Source organism: Antedon mediterranea, chromosome 8, assembly GCF_964355755.1.
Source record: "Antedon mediterranea chromosome 8, ecAntMedi1.1, whole genome shotgun sequence".
Classification (NCBI taxonomy): domain Eukaryota; kingdom Metazoa; phylum Echinodermata; class Crinoidea; order Comatulida; family Antedonidae; genus Antedon; species Antedon mediterranea.
The window spans coordinates 17,853,463-17,873,253 of record NC_092677.1 but is presented as its reverse complement, the minus strand read 5'-3'; the positions used below and the strand labels follow the sequence as shown (position 1 = coordinate 17,873,253).

At 31.3% G+C, this 19,791-nt stretch overlaps 1 protein-coding gene across 1 annotated transcript; it reads right to left on the bottom strand.

Moving 5' to 3' along the window:
• Positions 1–9,605: 9,605 nt before the first annotated feature.
• LOC140056937 (iroquois-class homeodomain protein irx-1-B-like) lies at positions 9,606–17,229 on the bottom strand. Its single transcript, XM_072102465.1, has 6 exons — positions 16,820–17,229; positions 16,188–16,406; positions 14,747–14,859; positions 12,518–12,849; positions 10,845–11,468; positions 9,606–9,694 (listed from the first exon to the last, which is right to left on the bottom strand). Exons 1-6 carry the CDS (start codon positions 16,862–16,864, stop codon positions 9,609–9,611), a joined length of 1,419 nt encoding a protein of 472 aa, XP_071958566.1. The 5' UTR covers positions 16,865–17,229; the 3' UTR covers positions 9,606–9,608.
• Positions 17,230–19,791: the final 2,562 nt, after the last annotated feature.

The following is a 19,791-nucleotide window of genomic DNA, read 5'->3' as shown; positions in this document are numbered from 1 at the left end:
TTTGTAACTCTTTTTAACGAGTTTTACTATTCTATAGAAAATGGGGTGTAAAGTATTGCCTCTTATTGATATTTCATAATTGAACTTCATAACAGAACACGTGTATAAACCCTTTTAATAGGCTCTAAGTACAATATAAATGAAATAATTTCGGTGTTCAAAGGGATCTTACACGCCGCCAACAAATATTTAAATGGGGTCGATGTAAACTTTTAGCATGCCATACCACAGTAATTACAAATAGTTATTGTTGAGCAAAATTAACTATAAGAATAAGAAAACAAGAAATTGAATGGTGGGATTACCTGAAATTTAATGATTTATTTTATTAGATTGTTGAAAAGTGAATAGATTTACTGGGTTGAATATGAAGGTATAAGTTCAGTAACCAGGTTTATGATGCCACTTGAGGTCGGCTCCGATCTTCTATCTTATCATTTTTTATATAGCAGACGTATGCGTTCACAGACAATTGCTGCATTGTATTAAAAAAACAGGCTAGTGTGCTATTCTTTTATAACAGTCATGTAAAAGCGATTCCCATTCTAACAAGTTGACGAATCAATCATTCATTTTAAACAATTGTATCGCACGGGTATCGAGGGGTCGGCTGTGTTATTTTATTCATTATATTCGGCACAAGATACATTATTGCCTTATCTACTGGATCAGTAGACAATTTGTAATATATCGCTAATCTGTAATCAGTCATAGAAGCCAATCATCCAGATCACGTTGTTGCTTAATAGAGCAAGTCGACCATTGAACTACCAACCAAAAGAATAAAAGGTACCTTATAAGAACCGGTAGGCCTAAATCATTCCAAAATAAATATTTTTAGTTAATTTTTATTTATCTATTTATTTATTATTATTATTTTTTCTTTTGTTTTAGAGCTACACTTTCTAGACCTGTATTCAAATCTATTCCAGTCTCCATTGATTTTATTTGCTCAATAATTTCTGGAAATTTCCTAATATTCTTTTAAGTAAGAAATAAGTGATGTGAAAGTGAAAAGGGGTAAAGTTATATGCCTATATAATGTATTATTTCAACATATTTCTTAATTATACTATTTATTATGCAAGTTTCTTTTAACTAAATCTTATCAACTTTTGTCAATGATATGTTTATGTTGTCAGATATGTTAAAGGAACAAGTAAAACACTATATTACATACAATACACAATTAGGATTAATCGTAATGACGTTTATTTTTTATCACTTGATGTATGTATGTATGTATATATATGTATTACACTTTCGTTGAATGTGAAGTTGATTTGCAGACCTTTTGGTTACAGTGTTATGTACAAGCTATACGTAAGCGAAAAAGGTAGCTCGTTCCTTAATTTAGTTATTTTCGTCAATATCCAACTAATACCAATTCTACCAAAATGAGTTGGCTTTTATTCTCATGCGTTTCGTAAATCGCATGCAAAGAATAGTCAGGATATTTAGAAGATTTTTTTTTGTTCCATAACTTGACAATTGATGGTATATGCCCTACGAACGATAACAGTCGGCAATAAATAGATAAATATGCATTTTTCCTACAGAAAACAAACTAAATCAAAAACGTGTTTATCCTAGAATTATAATAGAACAACAATTTATCTTTGATGAAATTAATACTTTTACAAGTCCATTCATTATGGAATCATGACTAGTAAGGGCAATATCGTGACGATAATTTTATTTCATTGGCTTTTTAAAATATTATTTTTCATCAAAGACAGCATAAATTATTATCGTGCATAAAAACTTTTCTAATTTCTTTAGTTTTCTTTCACCTTTTTGTTTTTCTATTTATCATCGTTCTTTAGAATGGGAAAATCGAACCAAAATATATTTAGAGCGTTTATTTACCGTATCAGGGTAGTTACATACCGTATATCAAAATGACTCGATTTATATGAAAATCCGTTTAATAATAATAACTATAATTATTAATGTTAAGCATCTTCCAGTAGAGTACCGCCATAGCCTACCACATACAAACGTAGCAATAGGTTCAGCAAACGAAATATCAGTCTATACAACAATTAAAAGGTCGACAGCTATGAAGAATGTGTTTAAAAATTAAATGTTGAGAACAATTCAAAAGATAGTTATGTTCATCCAACAGGCAAATAATAAAAAAACAATAATAATCAACTAAACCTCTAGATTACGATAATTATAATAAAATTAATAATAATGAGCTGAAAATTTACAGTTGAGCATTAAAAGATCAAAATGTACATGACGTCAAGTAACAAGTCACAGAACATGGAACCAAGGCCAAGAAGTGACAAAATGTGATTTTTTAAGTTTCTTGGAGAATGAATTGTGGAAATTTAGGTCTCATTCATCATCTAATTTTAATAACGTTTTATTATCAATTGAAATTATCTCCCAGATGATGGACATCATTTGTAGTCCCATGTGCCACTCAATCTAGCCAATGTAGGCCTATTACTTATTTCCCATTGACTGACACGTGCATGGAAATCACATTGAAAAGCGTCTAAATGCACATGCATGCGTTGTATGACTGACTCTCATGTCATCCCAGGTGTCACTTATCTTAATATTATATTTAATAACTCTTGACCTTTTAAGATCCCTGGACGTCCTAGACCTAGATCGGTAATATCGTAGAGGAGAGGATACACTGATTGACATAAATTCTTGTGAGGGGGCAATGTTGGATTCTAGTTATTTTATACATTAAATTAAGTTGTTTTTTGGATAGTTGTTGGTTCTTAAACATTCTCCTTTGAAGAAACAGGTATCAATATTCGCCTACTACTCATTCCCACCATTAGATATGTGATCATATCAAATCAAAAAATCACTTCATTTTGTTCAATGGGAAAATATGTCGATTGTATTTCACAGTATAACGTTTAAAAGTTTAAAAATATTAAAATATTTAAGAACACTATATTAGGCCTATATAAAACATTTTACAGTACTTTAAAATATAAAAACATCATAATAGTAAACAGTCATAATACGATTAGTGACTAATTATTTATACATTCAATAGTCTGATGGAATAGGGTTTTCTATGCATAAAATGAATACATTTTAAAAAGGTTAAATAGTGGAACTTCGAATTCTTTCATAGACTTTTTATCAATGAAAATAATAAATGTGGATTTTTTATTTACATAAAATGTTAATAATGCAATTTTTTTTAATGATGATTGATGAAAAAAGTATTAGTTTTGCCACAAAAGAGAAAAAAATCACTGAGATGCTCTCTCGACAATAGAGTCGGAATCCACTCACATGCCGCTCATTTATTTACAGATAAAGTTTTTTACAGATTTGTTTAGGCCTACGATTAAAACTGGAATTTAAAGCAAACTCATAGTCAACTTAAAATTAAATTTAAATCAATTGTATCGGTTTTGTTTCTCGAATGGACCAAGATAAAATAAATGGCGTATGCATAATAAAATGCTATTGTACAATCAGCGTATTATTTTTCAACAGTTTAATGGTGACTACAAACATGTTGTCAATTGTTCTTTGTAATGTATATCAAAAGCATAGCAAACAACATTTGTAATAAGTTTTAGCCATTTTTAATGGATATTATTTCCTTTCACAAAAAGTAAAACTAGGTGTGACTATATTAGTATATTTAGTTTGTAAGGAATAGAAGTTCGTTTTGATTTGTACTCATATGTTGCCTATCATGTTCATTTGGTTATCTCTTGCATTTTAACAATTAATTAATAATCAACATTCAGAAAGTAATTGTGTATTTTTTTTAACTTGAAACACAGTTAGTTGTTGATGTAATTTTTGATAACTTTTTTATATTTTGTCTCGTCTTAAGTTTTTAGATGTGACAAAAATATGACAAATAAAATGAATCTTAATCTAAATAATGCTGAAAATGTAACTGTTCTCAAAATCTGAGCACCGCCTTTATCATGGCCGAGGCTTTCACACTCCATACAATATGGAATAGGCGAATTAATTAAAGTTTAATTATTTTATATTATATTGTAATTTTTTATGAATTTAATGGGATAGAGCCTACTTAGTGTTAATTTACTGTTCTACTCAAGGCTGAGTTAATTAGAACATTGAAGATTTTCAAAGAATGTAAATGTCATTCCAATTCAACGAAGGCTACCTCCTTGACAACCAAAAAGGGCGTGCAGTGTTTCAACGAAGACTACCTCCTTGACAACCAACAAAAAGGGCGTGCAGTTGATGATGGGCCCCGTGATGGGCGTACGTTTACGTTTGTCGAATCGTAGATAAAATAGAATCTGAACTGAAAGGTTACTAGGCCTAAATTCAACGCATGTCAAACGTGACCTCCGAGGCGGCGACAAGACTGCTTATCCGTTGCTTATCCTAACAAGTGCAAAACGTGTTTGTCCATACCTCGGCTCGTCCCTTGGTTACTTCTAAATTATATAACCGTTTCGTTCTCCTTTGTTCTGCAAGTGAATAAAACACGGCTTAACTTGTATCCTTGTTGTTTCTCAATGTCTAAGCCAACAAGTTATGTCAAATTTAATAACATAATACCAATAGAAGTGACTTTAAATAAATGAACATCTTTAGTAAATATGAGTCACTTTATACCAGGTATGTGTTGTTATAGGCAATCTCTTTATGATTGACAGGATAAAACCGTTAAATCGTAGGATATGTATCACTGCGTCATCTTGACACCTTAATTATAATATGACCTTATTGAAGTTGGTTTTCCAATAGTACCAATATTTTGATATCTTAATTCGCATGGCACATCATTTTTTAAGGATTTAGAAGTTCTCAGTCTATTTCCTATGTTGGTTTTACCATGCAGTCTAAGTCAAATGGGGATTAGCTCAGTGAACCTATGACATACATTAGCCTATGTTGTAAAAAAAATGTTACGACATCATTTTATTGTAAAAATAAATGTTCAAATCCTGCCTATGTCACATTTGAGTTCTGCATCCTAAACAGCGCCACTATCAAACGAAAAGTTATAGATTTAAACAAAATATCAAATATACATGTGGTAAGTACCCGTAATCCTTCGTTATAACAAAGAATACAACTTTTCCTTAACGTTTTTATCAAATGAACTTTAATTACCAAGCGTGGAACATAAAATGGAAGGAAATAACAATAAATTAAATCATAATTTTTCCTGCGTAAATATCCTTGGCCTATACTATAATTTTTTTTTTAAATAATAATAATTTGTATAATATACATAATAATACAATGTACGTGATGTGACGCCTTAATAGTTTCCAGAACATAGAAATAAGCTATCTAATATCTTTATTCGTCTAGTCCCTATAAATATTTCAATTTTTTCTTTTGCCTATATTGTACATAATTTTTTTCCCATTCTTCTGTTTATTCGTTGTATTGTACTGCACTTGATGTTTACACTGTTGGATGCAAACGAAATAGTCTACAATGTTTTTGTTAATACGGCACTTCTCTTACCTTAATTCTTATTCTGCATGAAGAGAATGTTAGAAAAATGAAATACAATTATTCGTCACATAATATACATAATGAATAATTATACAATAGTCTAGTTACCTATTGTCAGTATTATATGTTTTAGGCCTATATGTTTGTAAGTTTGTTTGTATGGTACGCCGTTTGGAAAATAAATTTCTAACTTGTTTTATGATGGACCAATAAATATTATCTTATATTATAATTAACTGAGGACTTTCAGTTACCGTCAGAAATCAAATTGTTCATTGAGTCATACGATTTAACCCAAACTGGCTCGGAAACTTCCAAGCTAGGAGCTTACGGTTAAGCTTTTATTTTATCTTGAGTCAAATCGTGCAATATTCACTGTCAACAAAAGACCTGGCTCTCAAATATGATTGACGGTTTTTATTAATAAAAAAAAACAATCAACATCATCATGTGATAAAAAAATAATAATTACCTTCTTGTTCCAAAAAAAATCTCGTTCCGACGTTCCGACGTGTGTAAACTGGACGTTTAAATGACCATTCTGTTGGTACATCACATTAGCAAAACTTGCTCCTCATCAAATAATGTAATACGGTAATCATTTAATTTTCCAGTCTGTAAACTGTATTTTGGTACATTAGCAGTAAAAGCTTTATCCCAATCTAAATCTTAATTTTTTAACTAAATCAGCATTATTTGTTTTGATTTTATAGATTTTTTTTTAAAATACTTACTGTATCCCGTGTCATTTAAAAATTAATTTGTAAAAGTTATTGTGTCCAACTGATATTTGTAATGAAATGTTCTCGTACTTTTCTATATTATGATATTTGAACAAAATAAATTAAAATGAAAAAAAAATGTTTAAATCACGGACGTGAATCAATTTAGTTTTGAATTGCCCTTCTATTGCCATCTATCATGATTTATTTTATTTTAGAATAAAGAGGGCTCACAATAAAGGAAATATACAATGAAATAGTGTGTCTTGAGTGAAACTGCTCCCTCGCTTGCTAAAACATCATCAATGATGTAAGCAGTGGTCGTGTAAATTGAATATCGTATCAGCAACAACAAGTTTTACATGAATTAGCACTGCCAGGGGGGCCATGTGCCAGTTCCAACCTGTAGGAACAAACCACAACAGGAACAGTATTACCTTTAAATTGTAACTGGCCTACCAGTTACCGTACCTAGTTAATCATCCAACTAAGTTTTCTTAACATTTGCCGGTTTGTCCTGGTGCTGCTGTAACCGTCAATAATTAATCACAATCTAGATTGGCTACCATAACACCGCATTAAAGTTGTCAATGGACTATGCATTAGGTATCTTTATACTGTTAGTGTTAGGCTGGGAATTCTGCATCTGCTTCTTCAACGTACACCTACAACCTATGTTTTATTTTGTCTTCTTCTCGCCTTTAATAATTAACAGTTAAAAGCTTGTCAGTATTATTGGCAAAAGAACAAACAACATGATTCTATGAGTGATTGATACCGTATATATCCATTAAAGAAAACCCTTCTCCCAGGAGAGGACGATGAAGACCCAGATGTGCCCGTGGAAGTCGGTCACACCAAGCCTTTGTGAAAATTCAGCAAACAGTAGCTACCAAATAATATACACAATACATGTAGTAAGTACACTATAACAATGCCACTGAACCAAACTATTCACCTCTGAGGTAATAATACTTTATTCTTCACTATTATATACAACTTTCAATAAAAGAAAAAATTCAAAAGTTTTGACCACAATACACATTTAGAGGAAACACTGACGCAGTTCAAACGCGTTCAATGACCTCAACTATCGTTTTTTTAAACATTAAAGAACGGCGTATAAAGTTCTGTTCACATTGACAAATTTTACTTGACCCGTGAACTCTTATAAATAATCATGATGTATCCATGTATGGTCATAACAATGATTTCATTATGTCCATATATAGGCTTATCATATTTTGTCAAATAAAATTTGATATTCTGAACTTATTTTAACTATACATTTGCACTTTTCCCATTTACAAGAAGGGGACGTAATTCTTGTTAGATTATATTTATCATCAACAAGATAAAAGTAATACATTGAATACTGTAGCTGAAATTTATACAAGAAACTATTTTCTACTCGGCTCTATAAAAAGCATATAACTCAACTGTCAGTAAATAAGGACAATGTTATAGATAATTCTCAGAAATAATATCAGCAACTAATTTAACTAAAAATAATACAATTAGTAAGCTATGATGATTCAAAGTTATCTATTTGTATTGTATTATTAAAAGATTTGTGCTCTTGCGTATGAGCTTGGTTATTTTATACCACCATGGTCAAAGTGAATATCAAATATATAAGTGCGTATGAATAATGATACCATAATTGAGTAACGACGCATGCGTGACACTATTACAAAAGTCAGACGATCAAGTAAACAACTTGATGTTTTTGTTTGGTAAATTATAATTGCATCATCGATTATCATAGTTTGAAGATGCTACCTTGTACATTCCATGTTCAATTACTTTAGGAAGAATGTATTCGTTTAATTAAATATTCATGAAACGCGTTCTATTGCCTGTAAACATGTCACTAATGCGTAACTTAAAAAGATGCAACAGATCGATGCAAAGACTATCGGATTAACTACTCCTGCACGTTGAGGGCGCACGGTAAGATAATTTTAAATATTATTGATTTGGCATTGTAATATCAGGCCGAGTAAATGCCTCAATAGACATACATAAGATTGTGAGACTAAATAGCCACAAACAATTTGTTCTATTAAGATCAGTATCATTCACTCAACTTATAGATAAGTATCCGAATTACGATAATCTTTAGAACAGGTAGTTTGTGAAATAAATATTATTAATTAATACATGAATGATTGAAAATGGTTTTATTCAGGGAAGAGTTAAATTAAATTTAACTCTTCCCTGGTTTATTTGAATTGATGACAAGAATAAATGTGCCTATCTTTTTTAGAAAGAAAACAATTTGTTCATCAAACAATTCAAATCACAATGCCATTATTTAGACTTCAATTAGGCCTATACAGTAGCATTTTCATATTTCTGTAGAACTGTGTTACCACTCACTACGCAAGCGAGTCGACAGTTCCGATGATTTATTACGTTGTGATTGGTCACATCACTTGTGGTGCACTTATGTCATTGCGCTGCGTCCTAGTGGGAACCAAGGTTCATGAACTGTCGGCGCGGAAATAATTTTGACTTTTTGGAACATATAAATTCGACCCTGTAAATATATACCGTATCAAATCCAAATTGATAAAAATTAATTAAGAATATTTGTATATAATAAATATCTGATATATAACTTTTACCATTAACTAAGTATAAACATAGATTGAAACTTATGGAGAACACGAGTTGACAACTTTTGTTGATTTCTTGGTGAAATTGTTCTGTAAAGTCAAATACATAATATTCTTCTTTTCAATGGAATGTCCTTTTAGCCGACAGATGAGTTATAATATTGACGATTTTGAGTCGAAGAGCTAGGCCTGGTGATGTATTCTCTGAGGCGACTGTCTAGTGGTAGATGCCGAGACAAGAGTGCATATATATTCTTCATTCTGTTTCTATTTTCTGTAAAGTAAAGATAATTAAAATAATGAACACGAATCCATCTCATTAACACGCAATATTTGACTGGCTTAAATATACGCAAGTTATGTATATTATTATGTCATTACTTTAATGTTAACACGTTTGCCTGTGCTGTAAAATGTGGTAATGGAGGGAAACGTATCGCTAAATTAATTTTTTTACATCAAATTATGAAACTAAAGTGATTGATATTTAAGTGATTAAAATATTATCGATTCATGAAATTAACATTTTCGTCGAAAGCTATAATTTTTTATATTTTTTAAGAATTACATTAAAGCATTTGGTTTATTGATTACAATGATTAGATCAATTTAATCAAGTTCTACTGTTATTTATGATTAGATTGTCAATAGATAGATTTTAATAGAATTACTAATTTCAAATATTTTAAGAATATCAAGAATTATAGGTTTTTATATTATTTTGATTGATTAAATTATACTGATTAGGGGTTTATAATAAATATACACATTGTTCTAAAATAGTCAAGCTTATGTAATTCAAACGTACCTTTTATCGCTTGAGAACAGGTTTAAAAGCCGTGGTAAACGATCGACTCAATGATTCGCTTTCTAAATGCCCCGGAGATCCACATTCTCCTATAAGAAAAATTTGAAAACATTATAAACACTTTGAAATCATGGTAATAATAATCTTTCTTTGCATCTTTAATTTCTGTAACAGTGGCACGATAAAACGCGAGTTAAAAAAAACACATTTTCACACATTAAAACAATTGAACACATAACAGATGATTTAAAAAGTAAAATTCTTAAAACGTATTGTGTAAAAACAACATTAAAATAGTAAATAGAAAAGATGTTACATTTAGAAGCGATTGTATTTGATGTAAAACTATATTGTAGCACAATGATGAACTTATTAGCAGCTACTTAAGGTCATTTCTAAACCCGACAAGGGACAAAACTAATCACTACTAAGAGACTAGAATTGTAATTTAATAAGTAACGAACAGGTTACCTGTTAACTAAAATTGTAATTTAATAAGTAACGAACAGGTTACCTGTTAACACAGTTTACCTGTCGTAGCAACTTTTGGTCACCTTTGCATTGTTATATATCACTTTTAACAACATGACACAAAGTATAGGCCTACCTGATAATTTTAGTAATGAAATGCTTGACAAGTTTTTTGTTTTTTTGTTTTGCTTTTTTACGAGCAGATACTTGAAAAGTTGAAAGCGGAAAGTTTAAATTATATTTAAATGAAAGAGAGTTGGAATTGTGTGTTTAAATCAAGAAGTTATCAATTTCGATTCATTATAAAAAGGTAACTCGATCTCTTCGTATGAATTTCTACAGTTCATTCAATCAGTAATGACACGATTTAAATGCGATATTGCTGACTGATAAAGCGTGTTATAGTAATAATTCATATGTTATGTTAACTTAGTTTACAATTTTTGAGCCATGCTTAATAAGAGTTTTGGACAACAGTACGATGTTTATTTAAGTATTCCTGCTGCGAATGATTGTCATTGAAGTTTAACATTCAAATCGTTACATATTTTGTAAAAGACCGTAGGCCCAGTCGAAGCCACCGCGGAGGTATGCTCGTTGGTATTTTAATTGGTCAAATCAAACTCCGATCAATCATTCATTTAAATATTTTCGCTTCTGAATCTAAATATTATATTGCACTTATTAATAATATTTGTACATGATAACTACTATTTCGTGCTTTAAGCATTGTATAAAAATACGATAAAATCTAAAATATTGCCTTACCTGCCGAGGATACTGACGTGGCTGGCTCCGGACTTCTTGAAATAGTGACGGGTGCTGGCGCCTTCACTGTCATGCCTGGGAATCTATCTGCACTAAGCGGTATTGATGATGAAAACAACGGTACCCCCGAGCTGCTAACAACGCACGTGGTGGCCGCTTGTGAACCGGTGGGTAAATGATTTAAAGGCATATGTAGCCTAGACATCGGTAGAGCATTTTGATAGGGTCCGTCAATCCAATGTCTAAAGCTAGCTAAGTGTGCACTATAAGGATTTAGTCCGTGACGGAAATGGATTCCGTGAGGCATTGAATGCGGGCTGATATAATTTGGTGATTTTCTATCTGGACTGCTTGACGTGGCAGTATGTGCTAATGACCAGATTTTTGGTTTCTCTGGTTGAGTAATGTTTTTTGTTTCTTTACGTGAGTTTTCATTCGTATCATGTTCATCTATACAGTCTGATTTTAATGATTCAACATCATTTGCTTTAGGTGAATGTACATTCATTTCATTTCGTTCTCTCCTCCTTTCTTCCTGTTCCATCGCTGCATCTGCTTCTCCTACAGCAGCTTTGAAGTCTTCTTCTTCAACATCAATTGGTTCATCATCTTTATTATCATCACCTGTAATAAATTACACATAGTAAATATATGAAAATAATTATGTTCTAAAGCAACGTAACATAAACTATTGCGATCTTGCGGGAATAGAAACCGAGTTTTCCTAACATTATTTTAAGATGAATCACCAGAGTAAGCAGGCTTCTTTCGGGTCACAAGTGGTTCACATACCAACGGCAGACAATAACCGATCCTATTCATATTTCGTAGCCAATGAAAATAAAACCACGAGGCTTATAACCATACGCAACATATTTCGCGTATGATTTTTAATTAATGCATTTATGGAATCGTTGTAAGAAGAAACATAGGCCTACAGTTTGATTTATTGAACAAATGAATACGGACAAGCAGGTCATCATACCATGAACACCTGCATCAAAAACAGTTTGTTTTGTAAATTTGAAAACTGGTGTTTTACGAATAATCGATTTTATAATGATAACGATAGAAAGGATACAAACGAAGGCAGCGGTTTCAGCAACCACTTTGCCAGGGGGAGACAATTTAACAGAGGCAATCATAATGACACTCGTTAGCCAAGTATTTCAAGTTTTCAATTCAATCCATCAACATTAATTTACAAATATTGCTTTTAGACAATCTCGAGGACATTATTCATGTTTTAATGAACACAGTAGTTAAATTCTATCACCTCTGTTAATAAAATCTACAATGATATTGATTGTTTTATTAACTGTACAATAATAAGTCGACGGTTGATTGGAGTTTCAATTAAGGGCGTACCGTATCAATGTCTAATTATCTTGTAGATATCCGATACGATTAATTTAATAACGTCAATGTTTCTTGATTTCCAATAAATGTGTCGTATTATAATAGTAAAATGTTCAATATTACATTTGTGTTTATTGTGCTAAGTTATTCTTTCTTATTTTCTTTGTGTACAATAATTTACACTCAAATTCTGTGGATATTGTTAATATAGCAAGAATTTTAGTTTCAGTTCATTGTTTATATTCTCTACTATTATATTAAACCAAAATACACATATCGTCTGTTTACTAAAACCAGACTAGTTTTCTACATACCTAACAAACTCGAGGTGTCGTCTGCAGGATCTCGTTCGCGCGTTTCGTCAGCCTCATCTCCTGAATCAAACTCATCATCTTTACGTCCATCCCCACATCTATTTCTAGGAGACCATGTCATTTTATTTTCTTTCTTCAATCTCCTCCTTGCATTGGCAAACCACGTTGAAACTTGCGTCAAAGTCATTTTAGTTATGATAGCGAGCATAATTTTTTCTCCTTTTGTGGGATATGGATTTTTTCGATGTTCGTACAACCAAGCTTTCAAAGTACTTGTCGTTTCTCTCGTTGCGTTCTTTCTTCGCGCTCCATTTATGTCCATTGCCCCATATCTGGAAAAGTCAAATCAGTTCAAAGTATAAATAATTTAGTACGTTTACACAAGAACTATTATTAATACTTAAACCCTCTTTATCGTCTCCTTTATTCACTTTCTTACACGGTACACGAATTAACTTTTGTCCACCTTCATAAACAACGTCGAATATATCTGCTTTAACAATTGTGGTTTGCGGAGATAAGTACAAGTACAATTAAGTATTACAGTTGTAAAATATTGTGCATATTGGTACAGATAGTACAGATTTCAACACAGTATCTCTATTAGTTCTTCACGCCTTTGGACAGTTAAAGCGTTATTGAGTACGAATAGTTTTTATTTAATTGGTTGAGGGCTTGTGAGCGGTCTAATACCTAGAAAATGTACATAGTACGACCCGCGCTAGTTTATTCAGTTTACTTACAGCTTCGAATGTACATTTAATAGATGATGTTAATTACTAATTGTTGACTTAAATAATGCTTTGTTGTACAAATAAGAGTGTAAAGAATTCGATCGGGCAGGGTCAGAAGGTTGGCATATTACACAAAGGCAAATCGCCTGTGAAAGAGTTACAATAGCGATGATATCATCATTTAACCACCACCGTATAACACGCTCGCTAATTGGATGTGTTTTATTAATTTCATATTTGATAACAGGAGCAAATTTATCATGCTTATCGTAATATTAAATTTAATCATTGAGGTCATATCGATAGAGAATAATATTGGACTTCATCGTGCTTTCATAATTAAATTAACCCGTAAGCGTCAAATAATATTAAGCAGTAATGTGTAAATATGTTAAATAATTATTTTATAGGCCTATAACAAAACGATAGCTATTGTATATGCGATTAATATAATATTAGATTGATAAATCATGAATAATGGGAAAACTAAATTTCAAATACATAAACTAAAATAAATAATATTATAAAGTACATGAACAAACGACTTCTAGCTACTATAAGATTTTAATACGTCGAACGTGATTTCTTTTGGAATTTTAACAATTTTAAAATGTTAAACACACCGCTACATAAACTTAAATACTTTACGAACTTTTATGAAGTGGCGTCTGTCCACACGCACCACAATCATGCAAACAAAACATTTCAATGAATATGATCCGTGGTAGGACTACCTATTAATAAAGTATATGATACAATAGTGTCGGTAGATTCTGGATTAAGGTATTTAAGACCATATCTGACACACTAAACGGCACGATTATTATGAATATGAACGAAACAGTTACGACCTGCTTTTGGAAAATAGACCATATATATTATACCTATGTAATCATTTCTGTCGATTTCTATTTCTATTTTTTCATATAGAAATATTCTTGCACACATTTATTTCACATTATCTATCTACCATTTAACAGCAATTAGTGTTATATTATACGTCATAAGTACGTAATACTGGTGTACGGATGTATGTATATAAATGTGTAAAATTTAACTCCACGGGAGTTTCCTGCATTCTATACCGGATGATGACCTAACCTATCCACGTGAATTCATAAGTATGATTATGATATACAGTACTATTATTATACTGTACCATAGAGTGACTATTTGCTTGCTCTTTGAGTATACAAGAAGACTGACGTTAAATGATCAAAGGATAACACCATATCACACAATACCGTATAGTAATGTATTGTATTAGATCATACTATAACTGTATATATGTTAGCGTAATATAATAGGACCCTTAATTCAGACTATTATGTCGAGTTTTACTCTTAATAGCCGGAAAATCCGTACACTGTTAATGTAAAATGAATTGCATTCTTCTGGGTTTTTTATATTATTCGTCACACGCGATATTTGTTTCATATTTAAGTAAAAAATGAAAATGATGCTCTAAAAAGGAAATAAAATGAATGTTTCCTACCTGTCAGCGTAATACGGGTATGTAGTGGGATCGTAGGGATAACAAGCGGTGGGTTGGTGTATTGCTGACCAGGCATCGGCCGAACTGTTCTTCAGATCTGCATAGGCTGCGTTCTGTAAAATAGTATTGGACATTGGTCAGTTGAAAAAATAAACACATAGATAGGTCTACTACTATCCTACAAAGTATAACTCTATTTCCAGCACAGTATTAAATGTTATAAGGAATTCGTTAAAAAGACCAATGCTTTTTATGGATTTTTTAAACGTCATGATTTATAGAAAGGATCAAATAAAAAAAATGCTGAATAGTCGTGAGACGAAAAAGTATCAAAACGAATACAGTACTTTGTAGAACTATTTCATGTTAACATCTAACCGAATATGACGTTTACATCGGGCCTCTTTTTACGAAGTAATTTGTAATGATTTTTAGAACGAAATACCGAAACTAGTATATTATTACTTGCTTAAACTATTTAACCTTAATACATAATTTGTCACATAAATAAAGGCTCAAATGTACCTTGCGGTTGAATTATATAGGCATAATAATTATTATTATGAAAAAACGGAGAGTTTAGGTTTAGATGGTTCATGAACGGTAATTAACGAATACATCTCTGTCCTGTGTATGCCTACCACTGTATTATTTAACATATACAATTAACACATTATGCCCATTACTCGTATGTTACTAAACCTAGGCCTAGCTACATAAATGACTGTTGATACAACACCATGCATATTTTTGTGGTCATCAAATCCGTTAACAGTAAACAGATACTTTTAATTAGGCATGAAATAACGGCAAATTACGTTCATATTTGCCTGCTCAACATGCCTAATGTTCCAATGTTTAATAATGGTTTTAGGTTTTGAATTAAATAAAAAGATTGTTGTAAAAATGCGAAAGTAGGCCTGTTAATAAACAGTTTATTATAACATACTATTGTTAAACCACTTACTTACTTAAAATTATTTACTTGCTAATTTTACTTTAATAACTTGTTGTTACTTTAAATCATTAAACATACAAAATACGTCAGTTTATGTTATCTTAACATAAATGTTAGTCACCAAATAAAAAGATTAAACATCTATCTAGGCCTATATGTTTTTCATTTGCGATGTGATATATCACTAGCATTGAATAATAGCCTACTGTAAGGCCTATTATGAAATGAATGCATATAGGCCACGCTATATGAACTTAATGGTAACATTATTTACATACAGTAGTTCAAATTACATGTAGTAATGTATTAATGCATGTGTGGTATGATAAATTATTATCAAAAACATATCGTCCGTCTTCGTAAAAAAATTTGGATCCGAATTGATTAGTTGTAATATTTGTAAGCAAAGACTAAAATAGTACTAATAGTATAGAATATTAAAAAATGTATATAATAGGCCTATTTAAAAAAGAATCGGCTTACCAGGGGTGAATAAAAAGCTGATGGGTCCGCTGCGAGGTGCATAAGGCCAGGCTCAGCATAGGGTGAGGTGTAAAGCGATGGTAAACCAGGTACCCTTCCGTGCAGCAAGGCAGCTCTATCCAGTGGACAGCAGACAGCTGTGCCTTGGCTGTGGGCATCGGATCGGCTTGTATCACAACACGAGGTCGGTGGTGGAGGTGCGGCTGAAGGCATTAGAAGCTGTAAGTTAAAGAAAATACAATTTATTCAGTTAATAGAATGATGTTTGTACTATATTATTAAAAAGCATTAAAAATTGTTCCATTATATTTTTGTACAAGTTATATCTTTTCAGAAATGGTTGTTTTAAAGTTTTGCGCGTTAAAACATTATTCATTAAGAAATGAAAATGTTAAAATTTGTACAAAAATGGTAAATAATACAGTTATAATGCTATATATGAGTACATAAGTACCAGTAAAAAAATGACTATAAAGAGGGAAGTGCATAGAATTAACTAGTAGCTAATACGAATAGTTTAGGTTTTATACAAACAAGAAAAAAATAACGAAATATCAACATTTTAAACAGTTTTAGCTTTAAAGTTGTTTTACATCCTTTTTAAAAAATAACAATTAACATCTTATATTTACCTGTGAAGTTGAAAACGGGTAGCTGAACTGTGGATAGGAAGACATTTCTTGAAGACGATTTCAATATAATTCCAAAACCAGTTGTTGTAGATAAACTTCTGGTATTTATATTTGTGCCATTCAGTTCAAACTTAAGTCAGCTACACCATGAATAGGTTTCTGTACAAACACGTTGATACAGTTCAAGTAATAGAGTAACACTAATCTCCCACACGATGTTTCACAGGTAGAAACAGTTTTAAACAGTTTCCAAAACTTGCATGTGCTTATATTCCAAAGTGTTACGTATAGTATTGTTAGGTGGATTTGATTGTAGTACCCCACTGTATGTCACTTTAACAAGTTATGCTAGCTACTAGGGAGGGTACTATATCTAAGTAGTCTACTGTGTTAGTCCCTATCTAATCACCATACGGCCCACTGAGCCCATGTTTTGGCAGTGACTTGATGATCTACTAAGAATTAGCCAATTGTATTAGTCGTTCATTGACGCTACTTTAGGTAATTGACAGCGCGCTATAATAATGGAATAACCCACACAAACTCATTCGCTCCGCCCAAAGTAGGCGGAGCTTATTTCGGGCAACTTCCTTCAACTCCACGCGAGCCAAAGCTACAAAAAAAGTGTAGTGAAAAGGTTTTAGATTGGCGCCCGCTTACAGTGCCTATGGCGATTATTTCTGTGACCACAACAAAAAATAAACCACAGCTTTTAATCACAGTTTACAGCTAGGTTTGGTCGTCAACAAATCTAGCGATTTTTTAAATTTTAGTTGTTTTTAATCACATGCAAAAATTATATATATATATATTAAAATAAACTATGTTTTAATAACTAAAGCGAAATGAAAATTCGTTCATTTTTAGCGGTAGTTTATTGTAGTAGAAATGGTAGGATAGTTAAATCTAATCTAATCTATCTAATATGGAATAAAACAAACTTCCGTAATAAATGCAAATCTATTTTTAACCATTCAGTTACAAATATTGTGTTGAAAATATTTTAATGTTAAGTGCATTAGGCCTATTCGTTTATTTAAACGTTCTACAAAGAAAAAACGGACTTTAGATAAACTCTAGTTCAACCTACCATAGGTTGAAATTTCTTAACATATTAATTATTATGAATATCAATGTGTACTTAATTTTTTTCAATATTCATATTTTTATGTAATATTAAGAGTAATATTAAGAGAACATTAATAATTATTGTCGAATATACCGGTAACCTTAAGTTGAAAATAAAATTTTAAATAAACGAGTTTAATTTTATTGCTCTACATAGGTTATTATATTGTGTGATGTTGAATAATATGTAGAATGTATGTTGTAACCGTGAGTATAGTAAAGTCGTTCGTTGACTATAACGTTAATTCTATTTTGTTGATGCAAAAACCTACAAGGACTTATTTTGTAAAAGAAAAAAATACCATCTTGAAATTCGAAGCTACTCGAACATTGATACATCATTCGATAATATTTTAAATTAATTGTTTATTGTTGTTTGTATTAGCAATATAGATAAGCATAGAGAGATAAATATATGGTCATTATACTCGGTATGAGTATAGCGAGGCCTATCCAATGCTATACTTACCGCTAATTTAGAACGAACATACGAGTCTAGCTATTACCTACCGTATATTGGGAGCTGCATTGTAATGAGGATAAATAAAGTATAAATAATTATAACATTTTAAGCGAATAAATGGATGTATTAGTATGAAAAGTTTCTATTTATATTTGCCTGAAATTGATTGAATAAAAGTATTAAGTTCGATTTGTTCACCTTATAATATCACGACACTGTGATATAAACTGCGTTTGTGAGCATCATCGCGGCAGCCTGATGAAAGGCTGTTTTTATCAGCATATTCTACGGGCGTATATTTGTTCTTCATTTTTGTGTTTTATTCATATTGTTTTATGGAAATTTTTTTATATATTCGTTAAAATTCGGTATTCGCAATATCTTTCTTCATGGTAAAGTATATTCGTCATATATATCTTGCATATAACTATTCACTTTGATCAAATAAAATATAGCAGCACTGTGAAGAGTGTATTGAAATTGTGTATCACCAATTGAACACACGATAAATGATCCCAATGAAAAAGAAGACAAACTGTTTTGGCAGAATTTCTATGGCGTAATCCGATGTTTTAAAGTCATGGGAAAACACGTTTAACTGACTATTCATTTTATACAGTATAGTACTTCAGATTTAACTAAATTTTAAAGTCATTTTATAAAGACAATGCGGTCCTTAATGCTTCATTCTATAGACAGTCTACCTAGAATGCTGTGTCAGAGCCAGGCTAATCGTTCCATCTAATATTAGGTGAATGTTCAATAAGAATCTTAGCCCAACGATTACTGCGGCGTCTTTGAACGGATTTAAGCCTATCGGTGTAATTCAGCGATTCACTCTGCTGCCGTTCACGATTAAAATAAACTACGCTGCGCTATAATTTATTATCATCAAACATTATTAAAGGCATATTAATATAATTATAATGTAATCAAACTTTAATGATAATACATATACAAATTAATTCATATTGCCTTAAAAGAATTTATTTTAACATGGGTAGCGTCAGGTAAATATCCGCCTTTCGATCCCTTTGATCACTATCAATTCATTAGTAACATAAATAAATAATCTTGGTATCGCGCGATCATTGGTTTTCACATTTTTAAAGTAAATAAATTTACTTAAACTTAAACTTACTTATTGTTTTCCCGATTGTATACATTATACTGTGTGGAAGAACACATTTCTGGTGAACGAGTTTTTACGTTATTAAGATATTATTGAATGCAAACGACTTGAGTACGTTAGACAACCAATACTCATGAACCTTAAAGATGAGCTAAACAACAATAATCTATCCATGTTCTGGGAATTGTTTACTACTAGCTCTCTAGATCTTAAACACCACTTATTCTTCGATGATCTTGAAATCCATAA

Coding starts and splice junctions, on each gene's coding strand:
- LOC140056937 (XM_072102465.1), bottom strand. CDS start 16,864: ATGTCTTCCTATCCACAGTTCAGCTACCCGTTTTCAACTTCACAG. Junction 14,860..16,187: donor CAGCTTTTTATTCACCCCTG/GTAAGCCGATTC, acceptor ACTATTTTACAG/AACGCAGCCTATGCAGATCT. Junction 9,695..10,844: donor CACGTCAGTATCCTCGGCAG/GTAAGGCAATAT, acceptor TTTTTCTTATAG/GAGAATGTGGATCTCCGGGG.